The 21,689-nt window shown below is 43.4% G+C and overlaps 1 protein-coding gene across 2 annotated transcripts; it reads right to left on the reverse strand.

The window, feature by feature from the left end:
* Nucleotides 1-2,215: 2,215 nt before the first annotated feature.
* LOC129839697 (zinc finger protein 436-like) lies at nt 2,216-21,601 on the reverse strand. Of its 2 annotated transcripts, none has more exons than XM_055907274.1 (10): nt 21,014-21,601; nt 20,410-20,567; nt 8,932-8,988; nt 7,761-7,823; nt 7,367-7,606; nt 6,367-6,453; nt 6,034-6,117; nt 4,386-4,522; nt 3,996-4,229; nt 2,216-3,797 (listed from the first exon to the last, which is right to left on the reverse strand). In XM_055907274.1, the coding sequence occupies exons 2-10, from the start codon at nt 20,528-20,530 to the stop codon at nt 3,354-3,356; spliced, it is 1,467 nt and encodes a 488-aa protein (XP_055763249.1). In that variant the 5' UTR covers nt 20,531-20,567; nt 21,014-21,601; the 3' UTR covers nt 2,216-3,353. The 2 variants fall into 2 exon arrangements, with proteins under 2 accessions (XP_055763249.1, XP_055763248.1); XM_055907273.1 differs by having other exon boundaries at nt 20,410-20,607.
* Nucleotides 21,602-21,689: the final 88 nt, after the last annotated feature.

A 21,689-nucleotide genomic window follows, 5' to 3' on the forward strand; every position in this document is an offset into this window, starting at 1 on the left:
CATCTGCATTGTCACATACATAATTCTATCATTGACACTGGTGCCCAATCTCTCTGAGAGATAGATAACAGAGAGAGAGAAAGAGACAAATAAGGACAGTAGTCTATAATCAAGTGTTGTTAAGGTTAGAGGTGTCACTTTAATCAAACAGAACCAGAATGAAAGTATCATTGGTGTTTCTCACTCTGAAACCCCTGAAAAGCACATTCTATTGATATATTCTCATATTCCCTGATCAATTAAGTTCACGTGTCTCCATGGTAACGGGCATGTTTGTCCGGTTTCCGGTGAGCTAAACAGAGGAAGTGAATCTGCAGGGCAGGAAGTTGATTAGATCATATCAGTTCGCAAACAAAAACAGGCAACTTCCGCACCCTTGGGTGTTGCCATAGTTACATTGGCAGTGCCCGTCCAATAAGCCTCGAGGTCATCAGCCACTGATACATTGATGTATTTTCTCCGTTTACTTTGATTGGACTGATGTGTTCATTTCATTGTTTACCACGTCTTCTAGCTAGCGAGCGAGCTGAAAAGTTACCATGTCGACTATATCTAATCAGGCAGGCTCAGAGCGGTTTTGTTGCTTTGTACCAATACTCTAACAATGTAGAAGTATTGGAGACCCATGCTGAATTTGACTTAGGGAAGTAGCCTATAAGCTGATCATAAACAAATATTATCTTTGAGGGGCCAGAAACCAAACAGTGTAATGTTTGAGTGTGAAGTGGTTTCAATGCATAATAACTTTGTTTTGATTGATGTTGAACACCAGATCACCGGACCTCCAGAACACCAGAACACCGGAACTCCAGAACACCGGACCTCCAGAACTCCAGAACACCGGAACTTGGCCTCATCATCAGCACTACTAAGGAAGAAGTCCTCCAGAAACAGCTGCCATCACTATAAACTGTCATGTCCAGCTGTCTCTGACACTGGCCTCCCTCTGTGAAGCACGAAGCTTTGATATTCCAGTCAGTCACAATCAAATCATCACCAAGACTAGGGAACAAGTCCTCAGAAAAAGCTGTCACCCCCATCCCCCTAAATTAAATGGCTGTTAAAAGTATAGTTGTCTGTTCAACACTCTTGGAGCCTGTAGAAGGTCACTGTGAGGCTGTCAATGGGAGTAGTACAATGGTCACCACACTGTAGCTGGTCCTGATCCCTCTCAACCATTAGACCAGAGGGTGGAGGCTGCAGCCAATAGCTGATGGACACACAGTCTGGAAGCTCTGTGGAGGAATGGAAAGACACACACACACACACACACACAGTGATTAAACAGTGCAGAGCCATACTGCAGTATACATTCTGCAACACCAGTGAAGGGGCCTCCCGAGTGGCGCAGTGGTCTAAGGCACTGCATTGCAGTGCTAGCTGTGCCATAGATTCTAGGTTCGAGTCCAGGCTCTGTTGCAGCCGGCCGCGACCGGGAGACACATGGCGCGGCGCACAATTGGCTCAGCGTCGTCCAGGTTAGGGGAGGGTTTGGCCGGCAGGGATGTTCTTGTCCCATCATGCACTAGCGACTCCTGTGGCGGGCCGGGAGCAGTGTACGCTGATTTTCTTATATGAACTGTAACTTAGTAAATTCTTTGAAATTGATGCATTTATATTTTTGTTCAGTGTAGTTAAATTACATGTAGTTCCCCAACACTGCCCATTTTGTTTACAGTCTTTGGTATGACTAATTTGGTCCATTCTTTGTTATAAACCACCTGTTTTTTAGGGGGTAATACATGTTTATTCTGAGGAAGAGTTCCTTATCAGTAGGAAACCACCGTAGTCCCTTTAGTTTCACACTAAGCCCACATAACAAATGGCACACTATTCCCTATACAGTGCACTACAGAGCGCTATGGGCTAAAAACACAAAACTTCACTGGCTGCATTGTGAATGTGACTCAATAGCACCACCTACAGGACGATAGGGGAAACTACTGGCTGCATTGTGAATGTGACTCAATAGCACCACCTACAGGACGATAGGGGAAACTACTGGCTGCATTGTGAATGTGACTCAATAGCACCACCTAAAGGATGATAGGGGAAACTACTGGCTGCATTGTGAATGTGACTCAATAGCACCACCTACAGGACGATAGGGGAAACTACTGGCTGCATTGTGAATGTGACTCAATAGCACCACCTAAAGGACGACAGGGGAACTTAATTTTTTCAAACTAAGTTTTCACAGGATGAAACGCATTAGTAGAATACTTTAGTGTTATTTATTAAAATCAGATCAATACTCAGATAATAAAGAGACAAATCAGTAAACTGTGTTTACCAGAGAATGTGTTCATTAGTACTGTAGTATAGTATACACTCTGTTTTGCGAACCTAATGGCACCCTATTCCCTATATAGTGCACTACTTTAGGCTCTGATCAACAGTGCACTATATAGGGAATAGGGGTGCCATTTGGGAATCATATTATATGATCAATATCAGATCGTGTACATTCTAATGGGTAGATGACATGGATGACATGACAGATATTTTACCATTAATACCACCACTACCTTCATATTCATATAGGGTCCCAAATGGCACCCTATTCCCTATTATAGTGTACTACTTTTAGCCAGAACCCTATGGGCCCTGGTCAAATGTAGTGCACTAAATTGGGTGTCATTCAGGACTCTAAATACAATTTTTGGGATCAAACATCACATTCTCGGACACTTTAAAAACTCATAGAGTAAACAACTGACGTTCTGCAAAAGGGAGAAATAGTGTAGGTCCTGAATGGTACCCTACTACCTTTATAGTGCAGTCCAATTGACCAGAGCCCATAGTGAATGGTGTCTCGTTTGACCAGAGCCCACAGTGAATGGTGTCCCGTTTGACCAGAGCCCACAGTGAATGGTGTCCCATTTGACCAGAGCCCATAGTGAATGGTGTCCCATTTGACCAGAGCCCACAGTGAATGGTGTCCCATTTGACCAGAGCCCACAGTGAATGGTGTCCCGTTTGACCAGAGCCCACAGTGAATGGTGTCTCATTTGACCAGAGCCCACAGTAAATGGTGTCTCATTTGACCAGAGCCCACAGTGAATGGTGTCCCGTTTGACCAGAGCCCACAGTGAATGGTGTCCCGTTTGACCAGAGCCCACAGTGAATGGTGTCCCGTTTGACCAGAGCCCATAGTGAATGGTGTCCCATTTGACCAGAGCCCACAGTGAATGGTGTCTCATTTGACCAGAGCCCACAGTGAATGGTGTCCCATTTGACCAGAGCCCATAGTGACATCATGAAGCAGTAAAACCTCCCATCATGATCACAGTTCAGACACGCAATGGCACGTTTCCAGTACTCTTATTTTGTAGTCCGCTTAGAGAGGACTTTTATTTTGAAGCCACCGCCACCCCCGTGTCTTCACTAGGAGATGATTGGACAGTGTCTCTCATGTGACACTCTTGGTGCCTCTTCAGCTGCCCTGACGCCGTGAACCCTTTCCCACACGCGCTACACAGGAACGGCCGCTCCCCTGTGTGTGTCCTCATATGTAGCTTCAGACTCCCCGGTGTGGTGAACCCCTTATCACAGACAGTACAAGGGTACGGCCTCTCTTTAGTGTGTGTGATCTGATGCACTTTCAGGTTGCCAGATTGGGCAAAACTGGTCCCACAAATGACGCAGATGAATGGTTTCTCTCCGGTGTGTGTCCGCTGGTGGCTCTTCAGGTCTCCAGCACGCAAGAAGGTTCGGCCGCAGAAAGAACAGCAGAATGGTTTCTCTCCGGTGTGAGTTCTCTGGTGGGTTCGCAGGTTCCCCAGCTCCGTGAAGCTCTTAGATTGGAGACAGATAAACAAAGACACAAAAACAAAAATGAATGAGGGGAAGCATAGAAATATCGCACATATGACGGATCTACCACTTATAAGACTTGCTTTCAAAGAGAATGGCAAATCTATAACTCGCATTTCTATCTGAAAACTGTTGGTTCCTACACAAAGCTACATAATGTAACTTTAATTGACACGCACCTTGCCACACTGGCAAATGTGGTAGGTCTTCTGCCCCGTGTGGAGCAGCTTGTGCTTTTTCAGGTCGTGGGCTCGGGAGAACCGTTTCCCGCACTCTGAGCATTGGTGTGGTTTCTCCTTGGTGTGTGTCTGCAGATGGGTCTTCAGGTTGCCTCGGATGGCGAACCCTTTACCGCATACGGAGCAGTGGTGGAGGTTCTCCCCTTTGTGGATCATCTGGTGGCACTTGAGTGACTTGTATCAAATCAATAATTTATTTAGATCATTACTTACAACAAAATGCAGTGCAAAGTGCTTCCCATACATAAATCAATAAACCGTGAGAAAGATAAAACAAAACAGCAGACGAGGAGTAAATAAATAAATTAAGACAGTAAAACAACAACGAACCTTGAAGTAGGAGAAGCTTTTCCCACAGTCATTGCAGTTGTACGGTTTCTCCTCCCGGTGAGTCTGCTGGTGGTCTTTATAGTGGGCCAGCCGGGAGAAGCTTTTCTGACACTGGGAGCACTGGTACGGTTTCTCCCCTGTGAATAGAATAACTTCATTTTTTTATAAAGTTTATATTGATTTAAACTGGTGTTGAGAACAACGCTGCAGGAGCGGGCGGCAGCGGAGTGAGGAGACGAAGAAACAGATAGGGGAGATTCTCTCTGCGCTTAGTAATAATCAACTTCATGTAAAAAAATTTTTTTTTAAATGCAATAAAATAAGCTAATGCAACTGAAGGCATGTATCAAATACTTGCTTATACTGAAACTCCCAATGTCATATCCAACCGTTATACCGGTTGGATATGACATTGACCGCAACCTGGTTCAGTCTGCTTTCCAACAGACACTGGGAGACGAATTCACCTTTCAGCAGGACAATAACCTAAAAACACAGTTAAAGTTTTGACTTAAATTGTCTTGAAAACTTGAAAAATAGCTGTCTAGCAATGATCAACAAACTTGACAGAGCTTGAAGAATAAAAAAAATAATAATGTGCAAATATTGTACAATCCAGGTGTGCAAAGCTCTTGGAGACATACCCAGAAAGACTCACAGCTGTAATCGCCACCAAAGGTGATTCTAACATGTATTGACTCAGGAGTGTGAATACTTATGTAAATGAGATATTTCTGCATTTCATTTAATACATTTTCAAAAACATGTTTTCACTTTGTCATTATGGGTAGATGGATTAAATTGGTTAATTTCTCACCCATTTAGACTGGTTTATATGTATAATCTATCCACCATGGAGCTGTGAGAGTACGTCCTGTTTTATCTGTCTTAACGTAACTTAAATACAATCAATAATTCATTCATGTCATTGCACAGCAATCAAGCATTTTATTTTCAAATTAAATAACAAAAGGGAGCCTTGAATAATTAAACAAATAAATAACTAGATTTTTCTGCCAAACATCTATTTGAATAAAAGCCCAGTGTTTGGAACGCATGTTTGATTAGTAAACAATTGGATCAGTTATGGGTCGACTTTAGATAGTTTACAAGGTTCAGCGAGGCACATTAGCAGGGCAGTCACAGGGTGTGTTTTGGATGTATCGGCATTAACAGATACCACTGGAATAAGGGCTTCTCCTGATACTGAGATGCTCTGCCTGTCGCGGTCTCGCGGATGATCATTCTCCCGAGGGCACTCAAGCCCTATTCCTATCGCGATTTGAAACATTTCAAATCATCCCGAAAAAATAAATAAAGTTTCATCATGGCCATCATTTCTCTGGCCCAGCCAATACTGGAATCCTGTCAGCTGCGGCGACAGAGAGAGAAACGTAGTGGGCTGAAAAGGTGGGCAGACTTCCATAGTTCCCCCCCCCCCCTTAACACAGCACGGCAAGCCTGAAACCGTCGCGTTCGGGCTGAGAATGAGAACTCTACACAGAACACATACCAATGATATGGAAGTCATATATACAAGATGAACATAAATACATTTTCAGTTAAAAGCCGGTACAAAACGTTTAGTGTCTTCCTGAGAGAGATAAACCTGAGAGGTAAAACGGCATATATTAAATATATAATTGACCTGTGTGGATGCGCTGGTGGATCTTGAGGTTACCCTGCGCAGTGAAGCCTTTCCCACACTCTGAACACTGGAACGGCTTCTCTCCTGATAGACGGACAGAACGTTTCAACGTCACAAACAGATTTAAAAACCACATTGAGGCCCACTCAAAAGAGAGTTTAGAGACACTGATAACTTTCGTAAGCAATTATAATATCAATATCAGTTAAAATATATCATTAAAATCATGTATTTAGGCTACCACTAGGCTACCTGCCCCCCCCCCCCCCCCCCTCCCCTCATCAACAGCATCGCATGACATCATCCTCTATACACCTGGAAGGAGCACTACACCTGTGTGGGTCATCTGGTGTTTCTTCAGCCCTCCCACACTGGTGAAAGTCCTCCCACACTGGTGACAGACGTGGCCCACCCTCTCTCCTAGGGATGAGTTAGAGGTACTAATAAGTCGATCAAGAGCATCCATATATCGATTCGAACATGTAATCTAAAATAATACATTTAAGTGGTATTTCCCATTGCTAGACATATTGTTTTATTCAGCCCCCCAATAGATAGGTAAGCATGTACCACACATCTCTTACTATAATAATAATACATACAACTGTTAAAATGTGATTGACCCTCTCTCTTTTGTGGATACGGATTTATTTAGCATTTACATTAGCAGACCTCTACACTTCACAGCACTTCTACTTAGAGAAGTAGTCGACGTCACTAAAAATGGTCCCAAATCCATCAGAAGCATACTGAATGGTCTGCTGGATGTTGAGTTGTGATGTTATGGCAGACATGGTCTGGTGGATGTTGCGTTGTGATGTTATGGCAGGCATGGTCAGGTGGATGTTGAGTTGTGATGTTATGGCAGGGATGGTCTGGTGGATGTTGTGATGTTATGGCAGGCACGGTCTGGTGGATGTTGAGTTGTGATAATTGGCAGGCATGATCTGGTGAATGTTGAGTTGTGATGTTATGTTATAGCAGGCATGGTCAGGTGGATGTTGAGTTGTGATGTTATGGCAGGCATGGTCTGGTGGATGTTGAGTTGTGATAATTGGCAGGCACGGTCTGGTGGATGTTGAGTTGTGATAAATGGCAGGCATGGTCAGGTGGATGTTGAGTTGTGATAATTGGCAGGCATGATCTGGTGAATGTTGAGTTGTGATATTATGTTATGGCAGGCATACAGAAGTAGCTCATCCAAGTTGTCCTGAAGTTGGCGCTGTGGTGCAATAAGGCTTGAGCACCACCATGGCTGTTTACAGCTATATTCTATCTTGTAATAGTCTATGCCAAATACTGAAATGTAATAATAATCATTGTTCACAATAACCTGTGTGGATGGTGAGGTGTCTCTTCATGTCGTCTGAGCGTGAGAAACATTTCCCGCAGACGGAGCACTGATGGCGTTTCTCGCCACTGTGGGTCTGCGTGTGCCTCTTCAGGCTCCCCACGGTGAAGAAGGTCTTGCCACACTGGGAGCAGGGGTGTGGTTTCTTCACTGCACTCTGAGCGTTCGAACTCTGTTCATTCTCCCCATCTAAACTGTCTATGTCCGAGTTGGCGCCGCCTCCTGTTTCCGTGACAACACTACAGGTTAAATACTGTAGGAGACAGTATGTATCTCTTATGATCAATGTTCTCCTACGTAACACTGTAAACTATCAAAGTGGATACAACCAAAGCTTTTATCATCCCCATGAATGGTTATTGTGGTCTGTGATTACCTGAGTTGGTCTCATCCCCGCCACCTCCCTCCTCCTCTGCATCTCTTTTAACAATAGCAAGCCCTGTTAAAATACAAAATCACATGAATAGAACAGGTAATATCCATCAGAACCTCTACAACAGTCCAGCACAGGTAACCAGGCAACCAGGTAACCAGGGGCCTGAGTGTCTGCTGATGTTTATTATTTCTGTCAATCAGTGTTTGATATAGACATGGGTAACCAGGAGTGTACAATAATGAGTGCAAAAGGTTAGGCGCCCAGAGGACTCTCTCCCACCCCATTCCAGCTAGCTACTGTCCTGCTACTACCCAGAGGACTCTCTCCCACCCCATTCCAGCTAGCTACTGTCCTGCTACTACCCAGAGGACTCTCTCCCACCCCATTCCAGCTAGCTACTGTCCTGCTACTACCCAGAGGACTCTCTCCCACCCCATTCCAGCTAGCTACTGTCCTGCTACTACCCAGAGGACTCTCTCCCACCCCATTCCAGCTAGCTACTGTCCTGCTACTACCCAGAGGACTCTCTCCCACCCCATTCCAGCTAGCTACTGTCCTGCTACTACCCAGAGGACTCTCCCCCACCCCATTCTAGCTAGCTACTGTCCTGCTACTACCCAGAGGACTCTCTCCCACCCCATTCCAGCTAGCTACTGTCCTGCTACTACCCAGAGGACTCTCCCACCCCATTCCAGCTAGCTACTGTCCTGCTACTACCCAGAGGACTCTCTCCCACCCCATTCCAGCTAGCTACTGTCCTGCTACTACCCAGAGGACTCAATCCTCACCCATTCCAGCTAGCTACTGTCCTGCTACTACCCAGAGGACTCTCTCCCACCCCATTCTAGCTAGCTAATGTCCTGCTACTACCCAGAGGACTCTCTCCCACCCATTCTAACTAGCTACTGTCCTGCTACTACCCAGAGGACTCTCTCCCACCCATTCTAACTAGCTACTGTCCTGCTACTGCCCAGAGGACTCTCTCCCCACCCATTCTAGCTAGCTACTGTCCTGTTACTACCCAGAGGACTCTCTCCTCACCCATTCCAGCTAGCTACTGTCCTGCTACTACCCAGAGGACTCTCTCCCACCACATTCCAGCTAGCTACTGTCCTGCTACTACCCAGAGGACTCTATCCCACCCATTCTAACTAGCTACTGTACTACTCACCCGACTTCACTGCTTCTCCTTCCTCCTCGTCCATGTCCACTTTCACAACGTTATGCCCTGGTGGAGAACACAAGATACAGTACTGAAAACAGACAGTAGTGATGAATAGACTAGTCTGACTGACAACAGACAGTAGTGATGAATAGACGAGCCTGACTGACAACAGACAGTAGTCATGAATAGAATAGCCTGACTGACAACAGACAGTAGTGATGAATAGACTAGCCTGACTGACAACAGACAGTAGTGATGAATAGACTAGCCTGACTGACAACAGACAGTAGTGATGAATAGACTAGCCTGACTGACAACAGACAGTAGTGATGAATAGACTAGCCTGACTGACAACAGACAGTAGTGATGAATAGACTAGCCTGACTGACAACAGACAGTAGTGATGAATAGACTAGCCTGACTGACAACAGACAGTAGTGATGAATAGACTAGCCTGACTGACAACAGACAGTAGTGATGAATAGACTAGCCTGACTGACAACAGACAGTAGTGATGAATAGACTAGCCTGATTGAAAACAGACAGTAGTGATGAATAGACTAGCCTGACTGACAACAGACAGTAGTGATGAATAGACTAGCCTGACTGACAACAGACAGTAGTGATGAATAGACTAGCCTGACTGAAAACAGACAGTAGTGATGAATAGACTAGCCTGATTGAAAACAGACAGTAGTGATGAATAGACTAGTCTGACTGACAACAGACAGTAGTGATGAGTAGACTAGCCTGACTGACAACAGACAGTAGTCATGAATAGACTAGCCTGACTGACAACAGACAGTAGTGATGAATAGACTAGCCTGACTGACAACAGACAGTAGTGATGAATAGACTAGCCTGATTGAAAACAGACAGTAGTGATGAATAGACTAGCCTGACTGACAACAGACAGTATTGATGAATAGACTAGCCTGACTGACAACAGACAGTAGTGATGAATAGACTAGCCTGACTGAAACCAGACAGTAGTGATGAATAGACTAGCCTGACTGAAACCAGACAGTAATGATGAATAGACTAGCCTGACTGAAACCAGACAGTAGTGATGAATAGACTAGCCTGACTGACAACAGACAGTAGTGATGAATAGACTAGTCTGACTGACAACAGACAGTAGTGATGAATAGACTAGTCTGACTGAAAACAGACAGTAGTGATGAATAGACTAGCCTGACTGACAACAGACAGTAGTGATGAATAGACTAGCCTGACTGACAACAGACAGTAGTGATGAATAGACTAGCCTGACTGAAACCAGACAGTAGTGATGAATAGACTAGCCTGACTGAAACCAGACAGTAATGATGAATAGACTAGCCTGACTGAAACCAGACAGTAGTGATGAATAGACTAGCCTGACTGACAACAGACAGTAGTGATGAATAGACTAGTCTGACTGAAACCAGACAGTAGTGATGAATAGACTAGCCTGACTGACAACAGACAGTAGTGATGAATAGACTAGCCTGACAGACAACAGACAGTAGTGATGAATAGACTAGCCTGACAGACAACAGACAGTAGTGATGAATAGACTAGCCTGACAGACAACAGACAGTAGTGATGAATAGACTAGCCTGACAGACAACAGACAGTAGTGATGAATAGACTAGCCTGACAGACAACAGACAGTAGTGATGAATAGACTAGCCTGACAGACAACAGACAGTAGTGATGAATAGACTAGCCTGACAGACAACAGACAGTAGTGATGAATAGACTAGCCTGACAGACAACAGACAGTAGTGATGAATAGACTAGCCTGACAGACAACAGACAGTAGTGATGAATAGACTAGCCTGACAGACAACAGACAGTAGTGATGAATAGACTAGCCTGAAAGACAACAGACAGTAGTGATGAATAGACTAGCCTGACTGAAAACAGACAGTAGTGATGAATAGACTAGCCTGACTGAAAACAGACAGTAGTGATGAATAGACTAGCCTGACAACAGACAGTAGTGATGAATAGACTAGCCTGACTGACAACAGACAGTAGTGATGAATAGACTAGCCTGACAGACAACAGACAGTAGTGATGAATAGACTAGCCTGACTGAAAACAGACAGTAGTGATGAATAGACTAGCCTGACTGAAAACAGACAGTAGTGATGAATAGACTAGCCTGACTGAAAACAGACAGTAACTGAAAACAGACAGTAGTGATGAATAGACTAGCCTGACTGAAAACAGACAGTAACTGAAAACAGACAGTAGTGATGAATAGACTAGCCTGACTGAAAACAGACAGTAGTGATGAATAGACTAGCCTGACTGACAACAGACAGTAGTGATGAATAGACTAGCCTGACTGAAAACAGACAGTAGTGATGAATAGACTAGCCTGACTGAAAACAGACAGTAACTGAAAACAGACAGTAGTGATGAATAGACTAGCCTGACTGAAAACAGACAGTAACTGAAAACAGACAGTAGTGATGAATAGACTAGCCTGACTGACAACAGACAGTAGTGATGAATAGACTAGCCTGACTGACAACAGACAGTAGTGATGAATAGACTAGCCTGACTGACAACAGACAGTAGTGATGAATAGGCTAGCCTGACTGACAACAGACAGTAGTGATGAATAGACTAGCCTGACTGAAAACAGACAGTAGTGATGAATAGGCTAGCCTGACTGAAAACAGACAGTAACTGAAAACAGACAGTAGTGATGAATAGACTAGCCTGACTGACAACAGACAGTAGTGATGAATAGACTAGCCTGACTGAAAACAGACAGTAGTGATGAATAGGCTAGCCTGACTGAAAACAGACAGTAACTGACAACAGACAGTAGTGATGAATAGACTAGCCTGACTGAAAACAGACAGTAACTGAAAACAGACAGTAGTGATGAATAGACTAGCCTGACTGAAAACAGACAGTAACTGAAAACAGACAGTAGTGATGAATAGACTAGCCTGACTGACAACAGACAGTAGTGATGAATAGACTAGCCTGACTGACAACAGACAGTAGTGATGAATAGACTAGCCTGACTGACAACAGACAGTAGTGATGAATAGGCTAGCCTGACTGACAACAGACAGTAGTGATGAATAGACTAGCCTGACTGAAAACAGACAGTAGTGATGAATAGGCTAGCCTGACTGAAAACAGACAGTAACTGAAAACAGACAGTAGTGATGAATAGACTAGCCTGACTGACAACAGACAGTAGTGATGAATAGACTAGCCTGACTGAAAACAGACAGTAGTGATGAATAGGCTAGCCTGACTGAAAACAGACAGTAACTGACAACAGACAGTAGTGATGAATAGACTAGCCTGACTGACAACAGACAGTAGTGATGAATAGACTAGCCTGACTGGCAACAGACAGTAGTGATGAATAGACTAGCCTGACTGGCAACAGACAGTAGTGATGAATAGACTAGCCTGACTGACAACAGACAGTAGTGATGAATAGACTAGCCTGACTGAAACCAGACAGTAGTGATGAATAGACTAGCCTGACTGACAACAGACAGTAGTGATGAATAGACGGTAGTGATGAATAGACGGTAGTGATGAATAGGCTAGCCTGACTGAAAACAGACAGTAACTGACAACAGACAGTAGTGATGAATAGACTAGCCTGACTGACAACAGACAGTAGTGATGAATAGACTAGCCTGACTGGCAACAGACAGTAGTGATGAATAGACTAGCCTGACTGACAACAGACAGTAGTGATGAATGGACTAGCCTGACTGAAAACAGACAGTAGTGATGAATAGACTAGCCTGACTGAAAACAGACAGTAGTGATGAATAGACTAGCCTGACTGACAACAGACAGTAGTGATGAATAGACTAGCCTGACTGACAACAGACAGTAGTGATGAATAGACTAGCCTGACTGAAAACAGACAGTAGTGATGAATAGACTAGCCTGACTGACAACAGACAGTAGTGATGAATAGACTAGCCTGACTGAAACCAGACAGTAGTGATGAATAGACTAGCCTGACTGACAACAGAGAGTAGTGATGAATAGACTAGCCTGACTGACAACAGACAGGAACTGAAAACAGACAGTAGTGATGAATAGACTAGCCTGACTGAAAACAGACAGTAGTGATGAATAGACTAGCCTGACTGAAAACAGACAGTAGTGATGAATAGACTAGTCTGACTGACAACAGACAGTAGTGATGAATAGACTAGCCTGACTGAAAATAGACAGTAGTGATGAATAGACTAGCCTGACTGACAACAGACAGTAGTGATGAATAGACTAGCCTGACTGAAAATAGACAGTAGTGATGAATAGACTAGCCTGACTGACAACAGACAGTAGTGATGAATAGACTAGCCTGACTGACAACAGACAGGAACTGAAAACAGACAGTAGTGATGAATATACTAGCCTGACTGACAACAGACAGTAATGATGAATAGACTAGCCTGACTGACAACAGACAGTAGTGATGAATAGACTAGCCTGACTGACAACAGACAGTAGTGATGAATAGACTAGCCTGACTGACAACAGACAGTAGTGATGAATAGACTAGCCTGACTGACAACAGACAGGAACTGAAAACAGACAGTAGTGATGAATATACTAGCCTGACTGACAACAGACAGTAGTGATGAATAGACTAGCCTGACTGACAACAGACAGTAGTGATGAATAGACTAGCCTGACTGACAACAGACAGGAACTGAAAACAGACAGTAGTGATGAATAGACTAGCCTGACTGACAACAGACAGTAGTGATGAACAGACAGTAGTGATGAATAGACTAGCCTGACTGACAACAGACAGTAGTGATGAATAGACTAGCCTGACTGACAACAGACAGTAGTGATGAATAGACTAGCCTGACTGACAACAGACAGTAGTGATGAATAGACTAGCCTGACTGACAACAGACAGTAGTGATGAACAGACAGTAGTGATGAATAGACTAGCCTGACTGACAACAGACAGTAGTGATGAATAGACTAGCCTGACTGAAAATAGACAGTAGTGATGAATAGGCTAGCCTGACTGACAACAGACAGTAGTGATGAATAGACTAGTCTGACTGACAACAGACAGTAGTGATGAATAGACTAGTCTGACTGACAACAGACAGTAGTGATGAATAGGCTCGCCTGACTGACAACAGACAGGAACTGAAAACAGACAGTAGTGATGAATAGACTAGCCTGACTGACAACAGACAGTAGTGATGAATAGACTAGCCTGACTGACAACAGACAGTAGTGATGAATAGACTAGCCTGACTGACAACAGACAGTAGTGATGAATAGACTAGCCTGACTGACAACAGACAGGAACTGAAAACAGACAGTAGTGATGAATATACTAGCCTGACTGACAACAGACAGTAGTGATGAATAGACTAGCCTGACTGACAACAGACAGTAGTGATGAATAGACTAGCCTGACTGACAACAGACAGGAACTGAAAACAGACAGTAGTGATGAATAGACTAGCCTGACTGACAACAGACAGTAGTGATGAACAGACAGTAGTGATGAATAGACTAGCCTGACTGACAACAGACAGTAGTGATGAATAGACTAGCCTGACTGACAACAGACAGTAGTGATGAATAGACTAGCCTGACTGACAACAGACAGTAGTGATGAATAGACTAGCCTGACTGACAACAGACAGTAGTGATGAACAGACAGTAGTGATGAATAGACTAGCCTGACTGACAACAGACAGTAGTGATGAATAGACTAGCCTGACTGAAAATAGACAGTAGTGATGAATAGGCTAGCCTGACTGACAACAGACAGTAGTGATGAATAGACTAGTCTGACTGACAACAGACAGTAGTGATGAATAGACTAGTCTGACTGACAACAGACAGTAGTGATGAATAGGCTCGCCTGACTGACAACAGACAGGAACTGAAAACAGACAGTAGTGATGAATAGACTAGCCTGACTGACAACAGACAGTAGTGATGAATAGACTAGCCTGACTGACAACAGACAGTAGTGATGAATAGACTAGCCTGACTGAAAACCGACAGTAACTGAAAACAGACAGTAGTGATGAATAGACTAGCCTGACTGAAAACAGACAGTAGTGATGAATAGACTAGCCTGACTGAAAACAGACAGTAGTGATGAATAGACTAGCCTGACTGAAAACAGACAGGAACTGAAAACAGACAGTAGTGATGAATAGACTAGCCTGACTGACAACAGACAGTAGTGATGAATAGACTAGCCTGACTGACAACAGACAGTAGTGATGAATAGACTAGCCTGACTGACAACAGACAGTAGTGATGAATAGACTAGCCTGACTGACAACAGACAGTAGTGATGAATAGACTAGCCTGACTGACAACAGACAGGAACTGAAAACAGACAGTAGTGATGAATAGACTAGCCTGACTGACAACAGACAGTAGTGATGAACAGACAGTAGTGATGAATAGACTAGCCTGACTGACAACAGACAGTAGTGATGAATAGACTAGCCTGACTGACAACAGACAGTAGTGATGAATAGACTAGCCTGACTGACAACAGACAGTAGTGATGAATAGACTAGCCTGACTGACAACAGACAGTAGTGATGAACAGACAGTAGTGATGAATAGACTAGCCTGACTGACAACAGACAGTAGTGATGAATAGACTAGCCTGACTGAAAATAGACAGTAGTGATGAATAGGCTAGCCTGACTGACAACAGACAGTAGTGATGAATAGACTAGTCTGACTGACAACAGACAGTAGTGATGAATAGGCTCGCCTGACTGACAACAGACAGGAACTGAAAACAGACAGTAGTGATGAATAGACTAGCCTGACTAACAACAGACAGTAGTGATGAATAGACTAGCCTGACTGACAACAGACAGTAGTGATGAATAGACTAGCCTGACTGAAAACAGACAGTAACTGAAAACAGACAGTAGTGATGAATAGACTAGCCTGACTGAAAACAGACAGTAGTGATGAATAGACTAGCCTGACTGAAAACAGACAGGAACTGAAAACAGACAGTAGTGATGAATAGACTAGCCTGACTGACAACAGACAGTAGTGATGAATAGACTAGCCTGACTGACAACAGACAGTAGTGATGAATAGACTAGCCTGACTGACAACAGACAGTAGTGATGAATAGACTAGCCTGACTGACAACAGACAGTAGTGATGAATAGACTAGCCTGACTGACAACAGACAGGAACTGAAAACAGACAGTAGTGATGAATAGACTAGCCTGACTGACAACAGACAGTAGTGATGAACAGACAGTAGTGATGAATAGACTAGCCTGACTGACAACAGACAGTAGTGATGAATAGACTAGCCTGACTGACAACAGACAGTAGTGATGAATAGACTAGCCTGACTGACAACAGACAGTAGTGATGAATAGACTAGCCTGACTGACAACAGACAGTAGTGATGAACAGACAGTAGTGATGAATAGACTAGCCTGACTGACAACAGACAGTAGTGATGAATAGACTAGCCTGACTGAAAATAGACAGTAGTGATGAATAGGCTAGCCTGACTGACAACAGACAGTAGTGATGAATAGACTAGTCTGACTGACAACAGACAGTAGTGATGAATAGGCTCGCCTGACTGACAACAGACAGGAACTGAAAACAGACAGTAGTGATGAATAGACTAGCCTGACTAACAACAGACAGTAGTGATGAATAGACTAGCCTGACTGACAACAGACAGTAGTGATGAATAGACTAGCCTGACTGAAAACAGACAGTAACTGAAAACAGACAGTAGTGATGAATAGACTAGCCTGACTGAAAACAGACAGTAGTGATGAATAGACTAGCCTGACTGAAAACAGACAGTAGTGATGAATAGACTAGCCTGACTGAAAACAGACAGGAACTGAAAACAGACAGTAGTGATGAATAGACTAGCCTGACTGACAACAGACAGGAACTGAAAACAGACAGTTGTGATGAATAGACTAGCCTGACTGAAAACAGACAGTAGTGATGAATAGGCTAGCCTGACTGAAAACAGACAGTAGTGATGAATAGACTAGCCTGACTGACAACAGACAGTAGTGATGAGTAGACTAGTCTGACTGAAAACAGACAGGAACTGAAAACAGACAGTAGTGATGAATAGACTAGCCTGACTGACAACAGACAGTAGTGATGAATAGACTAGCCTGACTGAAAACAGACAGTAGTGATGAATAGACTAGCCTGACTGACAACAGACAGTAGTGATGAATAGACTAGCCTGACTGAAACCAGACAGTAGTGATGAATAGACTAGTCTGACTGAAAACAGACAGTAGTGATGAATAGACTAGTCTGACTGACAACAGACAGTAGTGATGAATAGACTAGCCTGACTGAAAACAGACAGTAGTGATGAATAGACTAGCCTGACTGAAAACAGACAGTAGTGATGAATAGACTAGCCTGACTGACAACAGACAGGAACTGAAAACAGACAGTAGTGATGAATAGACTAGCCTGACTGAAAACAGACAGTAGTGATGAATAGACTAGTCTGACTGACAACAGACAGTAGTGATGAATAGACTAGCCTGACTGACAACAGACAGTAGTGATGAATAGACTAGCCTGACTGAAAACAGACAGTAGTGATGAATAGACTAGCCTGACTGAAAACAGACAGTAGTGATGAATAGACTAGCCTGACTGAAAACAGACAGTAGTGATGAATAGACTAGCCTGACTGAAAACAGACAGTAGTGATGAATAGACTAGCCTGACTGAAAACAGACAGTAGTGATGAATAGACTAGCCTGACTGACAACAGACAGTAGTGATGAATAGACTAGCCTGACTGACAACAGACAGTAGTGATGAATAGACTAGCCTGACTGAAAACAGACAGGAACTGAAAACAGACAGTAGTGATGAATAGACTAGCCTGACTGAAAACAGACAGTAGTGATGAATAGACTAGCCTGACTGACAACAGACAGTAGTGATGAATAGACTAGCCTGACTGAAAACAGACAGTAGTGATGAATAGACTAGCCTGACTGAAAACAGACAGTAGTGATGAATAGACTAGCCTGACTGAAAACAGACAGTAGTGATGAATAGACTAGCCTGACTGAAAACAGACAGTAGTGATGAATAGACTAGCCTGACTGAAAACAGACAGTAGTGATGAATAGACTAGCCTGACTGACAACAGACAGTAGTGATGAATAGACTAGCCTGACTGACAACAGACAGTAGTGATGAATAGACTAGCCTGACTGACAACAGACAGTAGTGATGAATAGACTAGCCTGACTGACAACAGACAGTAGTGATGAATAGACTAGCCTGACTGAAAACAGACAGTAGTGATGAATAGACTAGCCTGACTGAAAACAGACAGTAACTGAAAACAGACAGTAGTGATGAATAGACTAGCCTGACTGACAACAGACAGTAGTGATGAATAGACTAGCCTGACTGACAACAGACAGTAGTGATGAATAGACTAGCCTGACTGACAACAGACAGTAGTGATGAATAGACTAGCCTGACTGAAAACAGACAGTAGTGATGAATAGACTAGTCTGACTGAAAACAGACAGTAGTGATGAATAGACTAGCCTGACTGACAACAGACAGTAGTGATGAATAGACTAGCCTGACTGAAAACAGACAGTAGTGATGAATAGACTAGCCTGACTGAAAACAGACAGTAGTGATGAATAGACTAGTCTGACTGACAACAGACAGTAGTGATGAATAGACTAGCCTGACTGAAAACAGACAGTAACTGAAAACAGACAGTAGTGATGAATAGACTAGCCTGACTGAAACCAAACAGTAGTGATGAATAGACTAGCCTGACTGACAACAGACAGTAGTGATGAATAGACTAGCCTGACTGAAAACAGACAGTAACTGAAAACAGACAGTAGTGATGAATAGACTAGCCTGACTGAAACCAAACAGTAGTGATGAATAGACTAGCCTGACTGACAACAGACAGTAGTGATGAATAGACTAGCCTGACTGAAAACAGACAGTAGTGATGAATAGACTAGCCTGACTGAAAACAGACAGTAGTGATGAATAGACTAGTCTGACTGAAAACAGACAGTAGTGATGAATAGACTAGCCTGACTGAAAACAGACAGTAGTGATGAATAGACTAGCCTGACTGAAAACAGACAGTAGTGATGAATAGACTAGCCTGACTGAAAACAGACAGTAGTGATGAATAGACTAGCCTGACTGAAAACAGACAGTAGTGATGAACAGACTAGCCTGACTGAAAACAGACAGTAGTGATGAATAGACTAGCCTGACTGACAACAGACAGTAGTGATGAATAGACTAGCCTGACTGACAACAGACAGTAGTGATGAATAGGCTAGCCTGACAACAGACAGTAGTGATGAATAGACTAGCCTGACTGAAAACAGACAGTAGTGATGAATAGACTAGCCTGACTGAAAACAGACAGTAGTGATGAATAGACTAGCCTGACTGAAAACAGACAGTAGTGATGAATAGACTAGCCTGACTGACAACAGACAGTAGTGATGAATAGACTAGCCTGACTGACAACAGACAGTAGTGATGAATAGGCTAGCCTGACTGACAACAGACAGTAGTGATGAATAGACTAGTCTGACTGACAACAGACAGTAGTGATGAATAGGCTAGCCTGACTGACAACAGACAGTAGTGATGAATAGACTAGCCTGACTGACAACAGACAGTAGTGATGAATAGGCTAGCCTGACTGACAACAGACAGTAGTGATGAATAGACTAGCCTGACTGAAACCAGACAGTAGTGATGAATAGACTAGCCTGACTGAAAACAGACAGTAACTGAAAACAGACAGTAGTGATGAATAGGCTAGCCTGACTGAAAACAGACAGTAGTGATGAATAGACTAGCCTGACTGAAAACAGACAGTAGTGATGAATAGACTAGCCCAGGCCGGGGGAATTCCAGTCCTCTGGTGCCTGATTGGTGTCCCACGTTTCCCCCATCCCTAACAAACACACCTGATTTAAACTAATTGCATTTTTAACTGAAGATAATGATTAGATGATTATTGGAGTCCGGTGTGTTAGCTGGGACAAAACTGTGACACCAAAAACTGGAGGACTGGAGTTGCCCAGGCTCGCCTGACTGAAAACAGACAGTAGTGATGAATAGACTAGCCTGACTAAAAACAGACAGTAGTGATGAATAGACTAGCCTGACTGACAACAGACAGTAGTGATGATGAAAGACCATCAGCACTATGAATAGACTAGCCTGACTGAAAACAGACAGTAGTAATGATGAAAGACCATCAGCACTATGAATAAACTAGCCTGACTGCCAGTCTGTTTCTGCCCTCTTGTCAAATCACACTCCATAAGGAGTTGGCAAGATAAGGGAAACACACTGGCAGTCAGGCTATGAATAGGCTGCACAGCACAGCAGAGTTTATTGTAGCCCAATATTGACTGACTCAACACCTGAACTTACCAGAGTCTACATCATCGCTATCCTCTTCATCAGCCTCCTCCTCGTTATTACCATCATCATCTTTGACAGCCACACTGAGTTCCAGTGTTTGACTGCGGTCCTCCAGCTTCCCTGACGCCATCTCTGGACCTCGCAGGGAGCTTCTCTGAGCCGGATCACTAGAATCCGGGGATTCCGGATCAGACATGGTGCCACAGTCTTAAATATGTAGAGGACATTGGAGATATGTGATCGATCGAGCTATTCAGAAAACATACTGACGTCTAGCTATCTAACATCGTTATTGTATCAGATATGAGTCTAAGCTTGCTAGTTCACTGCTTGCAGAACATAGGAGCAAAAACAACAACGGTCACTGGTATAGTTATGGTTAGCTAGATACTGAGACGGGAATAGCCTTCACATGTTGTAGATTATACATCGGCTGTGGCTACTGACTAGGTGGAGGACGTGAAAAAATGCCATAGACGCAACCTAGCTAGCTCGACTTGACGCTTCCCTGGCTGGTAGTCGTTCTACACAGCGGCTAGCATTCTCTACCGATACGCCTGGTAGTAGCTTAAACACTGATATAGCATGTTGGGTACACATTTATAAAGATTACCTCGGATAGGTGTTCTTCAATTACTTGACATGGAGGAGGGTCGGGGAATCCAACTGTAAACTTCCGCTTTTATGAGGAAAAATGTTTGTTCACGAGCATCACGTATGCGCAGTGATTGCGCTTCTTTCACTCGGTTTGGATTGTTTTTATTATTATTTATTTGTATTTAACCTTTATTTAACTAGGCAAGTCAGTTAAGAACAAATTATTATTTAGAATGACGGCCTACTAGTCGGTAGAGCAGTATACTATTCGGCGTACAGTAGTATTGGTTTAAAAAGGAGATACATTTACCAGATGCTCTTATCCAGGACTTCTTGACTTTTTATTTAAATCTAAGACATTTCTCGAAAATGAATGTGTCTAAACTACTTGGTAAGCGCAACATTTTTAAATGTCTTTAATTTTAAGGATTATTGTACTGCTGGATAGGCTTGGACAACCGAAATAATCCCCAAAATTGCCACCAAGATAGGCATTCATTTTCTTTGAGTATTTATACACTCCACGTGTTAAAAAGTCTCTGGGCCGGTTTCCCAGACACAGATCAAGCCTAGTGACTTAAAAAGCACTTTCACTATAAATTCTCCATTGAGAATGCTTTTTAGACAAGGACTAGGCTTAATCTGCGTGTGGCAAACCGCCCCTCGGAGAACCCCAAACAAAGAACAACACA

The sequence above is a fragment of the Salvelinus fontinalis genome, chromosome 40 (genome assembly GCF_029448725.1).
Source record: "Salvelinus fontinalis isolate EN_2023a chromosome 40, ASM2944872v1, whole genome shotgun sequence".
NCBI lineage: Eukaryota > Metazoa > Chordata > Actinopteri > Salmoniformes > Salmonidae > Salvelinus > Salvelinus fontinalis.